Consider the following 9,544-nt stretch of genomic DNA (forward strand, 5'->3'; position numbering starts at 1 on the left):
AAGTTCACTTACCTTTCAGGAGTCCTGCGGTGAGGGTGCAAGGCCTCTGCCTCCCAGCTCTGCCACTGTATGGAACAGTATAGAGTGATGGGAGTTATGATGTACTTTTAGAGCATAATTAGATCATGAAAAAGACATTGGAAATGGTACAGCATAACACCCATCACTCTCACACACTTACCAATCCACACATATATACCAATCCACACCTATATACCAATCCACACCTATAAGAATCCACACCTATATACCAATCCACACCTATATACCAATCCACACGTATATACCAATCCACACGTATATACCAATCCACACGTATATACCAATCCACACGTATATACCAATGCACACATATATACCAATCCACACATACACCAATCCACACGTATACACCAATCCACACATATATACCAATCCACACATATATACCAATCCACACGTATATACCAATCCACACATATATACTAATCCACTCTCACCGAATATTTTCCTACATTTCCTCTTTTCTCCTTACAGCTCCTTTTCCTCATCTTCGCTCCTCTTCTTCAGTTCTTCTGTCTTCTCTGTCTTCTTCCGGTTCAGAGGGCACGGACAGCGGTGGGCGCGGCTTCAGTGTTGTGCGCCGGGATCTAACAACAAACCCCGGCGCACAGCAGCTGTTGCCGCGCGGATCACAAGGGAGCGGTATCGGAGGTCTTTAGCAGACCTCCGGCTCCCTTGAGTGATTTTAAGCCGGGTTGAACCCGGCTTAAAATCACTCAAGGGAACCGGAGGTCTGTTAAAGACCTCCGATACCGCTCCCTTGCGAGCCTGCTCCTCCAGCGGCGGACATTACTGTCCGTCTCTGGAGGGGTGCCGGGTGCCGCAAGTTGGCACCCCCTGCGGTCGCACACCCCAAATGCCGGTCCTGCTCTAAGGGGCCGGGAAGCCCCCACCAGGGCCGGCCTTAGGGGTTTGCGGCCGCACAGGGTTTAAATTAAAAGATCAGGGGTTTTTTTCAACTTTATTTAACATCCTCCATGTTAAATAAAGTTAAAAAAAACTTTATTTAACATGGAGGATGTTAAATAAAGTTAAAAAACCCCCGATGTTTTAATTTAAACCCTGTGCGGCCGCAGACCCGTAAGGCCGGCCTTGGTGGGGACTTCCCGGCCCCTTAGAGTGGCGGACCCGGTCGCAGTTGCGGCGGGCTTAAGAGGCAGATGCCCCTTATGCCCTGCGTTAATGCGGCCGTAGGTAGGGTAGGGGCCTGGAGCTGCAGCTCCATCAGCCCCTAAGTCAATGCGGCCCTGCCGTGGCCCGGCCCACCGGGCAAACGCCCGGTGTGCCCGATGGCCAGTCCGGGCCTGGTCAGACGTGAGCCTAGGATTGGTGGCCCCTGGGAGAGAGGAAAAGAGTGGGAGGGTGATAGATTGTGTGTGTGTGTGTGTGTATCTATGTGTAGGTGTATACGGTTAGTGAGTGTGTGGTTAGTAATGTATGGTCCATTTTGTGTTGGCTAGAATATGTGTATTGGCTACAGGGGTAGGGGACAAAGGAATACTGCCACTAGGTGCCACTAGCCCTAGGCTCACCCATGATGACATATCCCAATGGACTAAAAAGGGCGCAATACCTGTACTATGGGGTGGGTGATTTTAAGAAAATTGGCTTTAGTTACTTTTACTATTTGGGTTGGTTATTCTAAAAAGTAATGGAGAGGGTTATATTATTGGTTTTCTACCACTATATCAAGTGATCAGATGCACAGTTTGCTTGAAGCTGGGTATCTATGATATGTCCCTTTCTGATAGTGATTACAATGATCATATACATATATGCTTATTATAATCCTATCCGGAAAGTGACATACCCGATTTAATGTATAGAGCTCTTTGTGAAGGCAGTGATCATCTAAAATGTTAATGAATACCATTTTGTGTCTGTAATTTCAGAACATTTGTACAGTTACAGCCTTATTCCCTCCTAGAAATGATCATTTACTTAAATTATTACATTTTTATTTCACCATATAAATCACGTGTGAATATCAGATCCCCTTGTCTCAGATTTTATTGGAAAAGATAATTTCCTTGTGAAGCAGATTGATCTCTGTTCTTCTGGAATGATCACATTCCCTTTATCCAGAATACATATTTATACTGGATTGTTTTTTTCCTTGAGCTGAGAAAGAACTCTTTGGGGCCCATTATAATGTCTGTCCATACTTGGCTTTATGTTTAATCCAGAGATGTGGAATGAAATCGAATATCTTTGGTTCTCTCCAGAATGTTGATTAATTGTCTTTTAATAAAAATAATTCTTAAGACTCATGCTGAAGTCATTGTGCCTTTTTTCACTGATTGGCGGTGCTCAACATTTCAGAATATACAAATATTCGCAAATTACAGGACTTAAAGTATCTGCTGCTAACGTCTTGGTGCCGGATCCCACAGCGCACCTTCAGAGGTCTAGAGGAGTCCATGTGTCGCCGGGTCAGGGCTGTTTTGGTGGCAAAAGGGGGACCTACACAATATTAGGCAAGCAGTCACAGTTTTATGGCTGATCAGTGTATTTAAAAGTAGAAAACACAAGGCCACACTTTTTTTTTGACCGCATGATTTTAATTCACACTCTAAACCATTATGCTTTTAATTACAGACCATATTGTTGAAATCCAAAATAACTAACAAAAGTAAAATGCCACTCAACAGAAACAATGTTACCTAAAGGAAATTTCTAATTTATTAGAACTGGAAAAAATGCTTAATTTTAACAATGCCATTTAAAATGAATGCCAGATATATAGAGCTGTAATAAGTACAGGTTACATCCTAAAACATAGTCCCAAGAAAATGAAAAAACTAAACCCAGTAAACTCTTTTACATTGTGGTCGCCACAACAACCAGATCAATTGATTTGTTCTTTGATTTGTACATAATTGAAGTAAACGTCCCAAAGGATTCGTATCAACAAAGTTGCTGTACCTCCAAGAGTTAGCGTTTGCTTTGTCTTATGGTGTCTAACAGAGAAAACACACTTTTTTTTAACTTCAAAAATAAAACAACAATACACCCTTATGGGCTACGATCATCACCCGTCAGGACTGCTAACTCTCAACCAAAGCTAGGCTGCATCTTCTATGTGACAGATATAGTCCCCTTTTCTTCTTCTTTTGCTTTGAAGAGATGAGTAACAAAGTCAATAGATACTTAATTTTATCTGAGGTTTTTTATAGTATGGAATGGAGGACATCGGTAAAACTCATGGTTCTTGCATGAGGATAGGGGACAATGTCATTTTCCATAGTGTTTCATGTCTACTTCTCAGAGCCTACTCTGGACCACAAGATTAGGACATCTTAAAAGACCTAAAGACCTCGTTAATAGACACCCACTTCATTTTACCCCAAAACATATTAAACTTCAGTGCAAATTGGAAAAGAGCACCACTATTCAACTCGTGTCTCCTGACAGTGGACTTTTGTCTTCATTGTGGACACAAATTGTTCATTTCCTGGTGGACCCTGATATTCTCGGCCTTGGTTGGCAAGATTGTATCTAATGTAAATTAGATGGGCTACAGTGAAGTGTGAGGCATCCGTGATCAAACAGTCTGCTGGGTAGTTTCCCCTTCGAGGTCCACGTATCTGTCTCCGGATCGTAGCAGTCAAACGAGTCGGAATCCTCTATGGTATTATCCGCAGTGAGATAGCGGCCACCAGTCACGTAAAGCTTGTTCTGGAGGACCGTGGCTCCGTGGTGCATCCGCCTGTCCTTCATATCAGCACATTTCATGAACTTGTTTTGCTTCATATCATAAGCAATGATTCTTCTTGTATAGCCTACAGATAAATGAGGATACATTTTGAATGTAGCTGCGTTGCTGCCACTTGGAGGCAATTCCCATTTTGACGATAACTCAACGTGCAATAATTCATGCATCATATCTCTAGTATAGCCTTATTGAGTTACATCACTGCAGACTCCAACTTACATCATACATTATATCATACGGTATAGAAAATATAAAATTCTGCCATGTCTGATGTACACGTATGTGTATACTCCCATACCTAGGCTGTCATATGCTCCATGCCAAGCAGCGCAATGGGAATGAAGATGAAGATCATCTTGGAAAGATAATGACCTCTGCTACCTGAACTAAACTACAACTGAATAAAGTATGTTCCTACATCAGAAAGACAGGCAAGGAGGGCACACCATATAAACACAGAGTTTGACGCAGATCAGACCCATTTGGCCCATCTAGTCTATCTGGTTTTTTTTCTGCTGTAGAGAATCAGACCTTAATCAGTCGTTGGTCTCGTCTCTAGATTCAGGAGCCATAAGCCTATCCCATGGGTGTTAACATGTTCTCATTGTGTTATCCTCTACGATTTCTGCTGTGAGGTTGTTCCACTTATCTACTACTCTTTACATTACATCTAAGCCTCTGACCGTTTTAGATCATGGTCTCTTGATCTAACATTTCTCCTCTATTGAAACAAACTTCCATCTTGTACGTTGTTCCATCTCTTTATGTATTTAAATGTTTCATATCTCCTATCTCATCATATTTTTGGAGGATGGATAGTGATAGGGGGGAGAGAACCTATTGGGAAGGAGGCACAAAAGAATAAGGGGGAAAAAGTTCATAAAGGGACAATGAAAGTGGTACTAAATGATAGAGACTGGGACAAAGAAGCAGGAAAAGATAATTTGGGTGGCAAAGGGAAGGGGGAGGAATATAGAGGAAAAAGTGGAGGATATTTATGCGCATGGCTAGCTAAACATCTCGGGTGGCTATCACAATCTGCCCCCTTGCATGCCCACTTACCCAGGTCACATATATTCCAGTGAAGAGCTTTAGCATCGTTATAAAGAACAAAAAGTAGCGTTAATCTTCGCTTTGTTTTTGTCCCGTCCAAGAAAGCGTTTCGCAATACTCGCAACGTCTTCTGCCAAGCACGGCTTTAAATAGATCGGTGCCCGTATGACTATTTCATTGCCTTGTCTCTACTTTGCTAGGAATTTCCTTAAGAAATAACATACCTCCTATTATGATGATCTTCTCTCCGATTACAACAGCCGGCGCGCAGACATTCTTTACCATTCTCGTTTCCATCCTGAACCACATGTTTCTAGAAATGTTGTAAACCTAGTAGAAAAAATAATAATAATAATAATTTGCATTTCAATTAAATAGCATTAAATTACTGTCTGTGTGCAGGCAGCAGCACACGGGATTATCTCTGAAAAACAAGGAATTTAACCATTTTGCAATTTTAACCATGTGATGGCAGGTTGTTCATCTGATAACTTTTAGGGCTGAAACTGGCAGTAAAAATATATAACTATTGGTCCATAAACTTGACACAAGTGCTCATGGAAATGCATCGGTGACTAATGATACATAAAGTTGCAGAAGCCTCTGAAAACTTTCATATACAAATAAGACTGATGTGACCTGGAACATTTTTTTCTGGAAAATAATTGAATTATGCCATTCCTGGTGTTTGAGGGCTAGATAATTAAAAAAAAATAACAGTTCCTAGTGAAATTAAATTAAATTTATTACACGTTATTGAAACTACCTATATCTTATGCTTTTGTGTTAACTGTAATTGGAGATATTTGGCCTACCTGTTAGAAGCAGCAAATGAATAGTTTTTTTAGGACAGTAACTGAACAAATGGGATAAGAATACTTAACGGGAAGGAGAAGAAGAAGTTAAGATGGCGGCTTCAGGTGTTATACACATAATGTGGGTTTCTAAGACATATATTGTATGTATGTTTATGTTTACTTGTAATAAATGGGAGGTCTATATTCTAAGTAGGAAAGAAAAAGCTTTGTATCTTTAAATATATATATAAAAAAAAAACACTTTTAGATGGAACAGCACTATTGGCAGACAACTGGATCTTCTCCAAGCAAGAAGAAAAGGCTTATTTATATTTTGTAAGATTTCATATAACTTTTTGTTACTTCCAGGTGAATTTTGCTGACATTCATCTTGGGTACATATTGTTCTAAAGCTTCAGGCACAACTCCCACTTAAAACACTGAACACAATTAAGTTACATTGTTACGATAAACGTAATGGCGTTGTTGGACAATGAGAGACATGTAAGTAAAATAAGTCTGCAGGGAACTGCCAGCCTCTTTCCAGTAAGCTACAGATGGGGTTAATTGATCATCCAAACTCAACTCAGAAATAGCCTATTTCTATTTATTAACCCATTAATTGGGGTAAACGCTTGCAGTTGAGTCCCTCTTCTTGACACGTTCCCTCACCTCTATGCTCAAGGAATGGGGTGTCTATAGCGGCAGTCTATAGAGTACTAGTGGGGGCGCATCATGGCCGGCATATTTTTCGAACCTGCCTGTTAAGCTGATCTAGACATACCGCATACTACTCCATATAGAGGCTTGGAAGCGGCAGACGTAGGATGCAGGCATACCCTGCAGTCTGATGAAAGGGTATAAAGTGGAACCAGTTTGGGGATGGGTAGAGCCAGGAGCAGGGGTGTAACTAGAAACCTCAGGGCCCCGGTGCGAGAATCTGTTAAGGGCCCCCCCACCCCAACCCATCTACCCTCTCCCTCCCTACCCCCCTTCTCACTATCTACCCTCTCCCTCCCTACCCCCCCTTCTCACGATCTACCCTCTCCCTCCCTACCCCCCCTTTTCACGATCTACCCACTCCCTCCCTACCCCCCCTTCTCACGATCTACCCACTCCCTCCCTCCCCCCCCTTTGTAGGTCACTTACCGTCAACTCCTGTGGTGGGGGCGCCGGCATATGACAAACGCCTCACGCTCCCAACACTGCACTCTGGGCAGCGCTGAGGCAGGCGGCGGTGGCAGCGGCAGCGGGGAGCAGAGGAGTCCTGTATTTCTGTCACTCAGGGGGGCCCAAGAGGTGCCGAGCGGTCGTTTTCAGCAACCGCTCGGCACCCCTTGGGCCCCCCTGACTGGCAGAACTCCAGGGCCCGGTCGCAGTCGCGACCCCTGCGACCTCGGTAGTTCCGCCACTGGCACGGAGCCATTTCTCCCACCCAGGAATCAAAGAAAGGTTGAATGTCCTTGCTAATCAGTGATACTTGGAGCCTCTGTGGCAAACCCAGAGTGTTCCCAGTTAGTGGCATCTGCTCATTTCCCCATTGTAAGACTGTCTGTACTTTGCTTTGGACTCAGATGCCATAATGTGAGATCTATATCTGGTGACCTGAGCCCATTGCACTGTGCTTACCCGGTGGCAGGTGAAAAAGAAGAAAGAAGGAGGCACAGGTGTCCTTCTTCTCCAATTGCACCACTACTGATTTGCAGAAGGTGTATGGTGACTGGGCGCACTGGCCTTTAGGGCTTGCATTTACTGTAGCTTCACTTCCTGTGATCTTAAGGATCAGATTCTGAGGTTGTGATTAGCCTCAGCTCGGCTTAACTTGCCTACTTGTTACAATTATCTCCTTAGTGTTTAATTGTGTCCATGGGTTTTAACTGTGAAGTTGTGATTGCTTGGCTTTGGTTTCACTTGTTTCCAACATGACATTGCCTATTATTTCCAAGATACTTTTTTCTTGTCTATTACCATGCCCATCAAAAACCTTCATCCATCGAACTTTGCTACGATGGAATTAAAAAATCATGAGAAAAACGAAGGGTCTCCATGATGAACCTAATTCAGCCATGTTTCCTGATACCCTAATGTGGACTAGGGTTTAAGGTAAGAGACTCAACCAAATAATTACTTTAATGGAGGAGGTTCTGCAATATTGTATTACTTTCAGGGCCTACATTTTATTTTCTTATTAGTCTGTCCTTCCAGAACATCAGCAAACAGTGAATTTGTTGATATAGTTTGCCAAGCCCAAGGTGTGCAACACATAGGCCAGCTTCTGCGTCTTTTATGAATAGCACTGGTTTCAGTAGCATTACTGTGTTACCTGTATAAGTCGGACAGGATTTTGCATAACATCCTCTCCTCCGAAAAGATAAATTCTTACATCTTTGGCAGCAACGGCTGGATGAAGAACAGCAACAGGCATGTTTGCCATAACCTCCCAGACGTTATAAATGCTGTCAAACCTTTCCATCGAGCTTAGAATTTCTTGCTTTTCACCAATTCCTCCAATAGAGAATATATAGTTTTTGAATGATATGCTTCTATGGGAGTATCTTGGAACGAGCATTGGTTCACCTTTCCGCCATTGATTCAACTTTAGGGACAATATATAGACAGAAGAAACGACAGTGCTTGTCTTGTTGTATGTGGATAGCCCGCCTAAGACGTAAACATTGCCATGCATGCCAACACTAGAAGCCTTGTAAAGGCGCAATGGAAGCTTGGCAAGTCTCAGCCATTGGTTTGTCTTCTCGCTGTACAACAAGACATCTCTCGTGGTCTGCTGGCTGTCCTTTCTGCCTCCAACATTGATGAGGAACTCCTGGTGAGAAAACCTTCGAGGAACATGCCACATTGGCTTGACATCTGGTACAACGGATGAGTGACAAGAAAACAGAACTTTGCATGCTGACTCCAAGGTACTTCTGCAAACAGAAGAGGACTGGATAAGTGGATCATTGGCAATAAAATGGAAAAGGAAAGTTGGGTGAACATACTGAAGCCTAACTTTTCTGAACAAATCCGCCATGTAGCTTTTACGCCTTTGGAGGTCATGTCGGACCCACGTCATAAGGGCTTCAAACACTTGCTCCTCCTCACCACACAGGTCATCATCTCCAAGATAATCTAGCAATTCTTGAGCGTAGAGCTCTTTAAGGTCCTCCGAAATCGACACCTCTGAGAAGCACCGAAAAGCCATGTCTCGAGCATTCTTTTTAAGATTTTCACAGCTGAAAAACTCAGAAAGACGTATCATGCTCAAGCAGTTTTGAGGAGTCAGTTGGTCCTGAAGGAACTTGGAACAGGCTTGCAGTATTTTCTCATACTGGAACATAGAAGCAGCCTCGATGAGATGAAACACATTCTCCTGGGTGATAAGAATCTCACCAGTGTAAACATAGAGGATAATTTGGCGCAATGTTTCTGGGTCAATGCCATTTAACGTCACCCTTTCTTCGCTGCTCTCTCTAAAATTGTTACAGAACATTGCTTTGAAGTAAGGGCTGCTTGAGGCTAGAACATTTCTGTGGCATGGAAACGCACAACTGTCAGTGCAAATAATCACATCGGTGAGCAAGCTTGCCTGCCTCAGACTGTTAAGTTGTCTTAGTAAATTGCAGGCAATTTCTGGATTCTGGAACAGGTATTTTTCACCGGCGGTTTCCACCATTTTTTATCTGGATGAGCTTCTTCAGTCAGAACGTTATACTCCCATTATTCCTACTGAGTGCAGGCTGCCAATGTTCTTAGTGGGATGTATCCGCATATCTGGGCCTAACAAGAAACAGAGAAAAAGATAATAATCCCTTTTTTTTTAAATTGTTGATGAATGCTTGAACTAAACACTGGCACTGGCTTTTTGATACATGGGAGTAAGAAATAGGGACAAGATGTAGGGGGGACAAATACCCCCCACCACCACCAGAATATAAAG

The 9,544-nt window shown here is 42.8% G+C and overlaps 1 protein-coding gene across 1 annotated transcript; it reads right to left on the reverse strand.

Annotated features, from left to right (window-relative positions):
* Positions 1 to 3,540: 3,540 nt before the first annotated feature.
* LOC149305667 (kelch-like protein 38) lies at positions 3,541 to 9,280 on the reverse strand. Its single transcript, XM_089477281.1, has 3 exons — positions 7,931 to 9,280; positions 5,035 to 5,140; positions 3,541 to 3,824 (listed from the first exon to the last, which is right to left on the reverse strand). Exons 1-3 carry the CDS (start codon positions 9,278 to 9,280, stop codon positions 3,541 to 3,543), a joined length of 1,740 nt encoding a protein of 579 aa, XP_089333407.1.
* Between the last annotated feature and the right edge of the window lie 264 nt (positions 9,281 to 9,544).

The sequence above is a fragment of the Sceloporus occidentalis genome, unplaced genomic scaffold (assembly GCF_023333645.1).
Source record: "Sceloporus occidentalis isolate IW3139 unplaced genomic scaffold, rSceOcc1.0.p SCAF_11, whole genome shotgun sequence".
Lineage (NCBI taxonomy): Eukaryota > Metazoa > Chordata > Lepidosauria > Squamata > Phrynosomatidae > Sceloporus > Sceloporus occidentalis.

Bases quoted from the DNA above. Each gene is read 5' to 3' on its own strand.
- LOC149305667 (XM_089477281.1), bottom strand. From the start codon at position 9,280: ATGGTGGAAACCGCCGGTGAAAAATACCTGTTCCAGAATCCAGAAATT. The intron at 5,141-7,930 runs GTAACACAGTAA...TTTTTCTACTAG, and splicing joins ATCCTGTCCGACTTATACAG to GTTTACAACATTTCTAGAAA. The intron at 3,825-5,034 runs GTATGTTATTTC...ATTTATCTGTAG, and splicing joins GAAGATCATCATAATAGGAG to GCTATACAAGAAGAATCATT.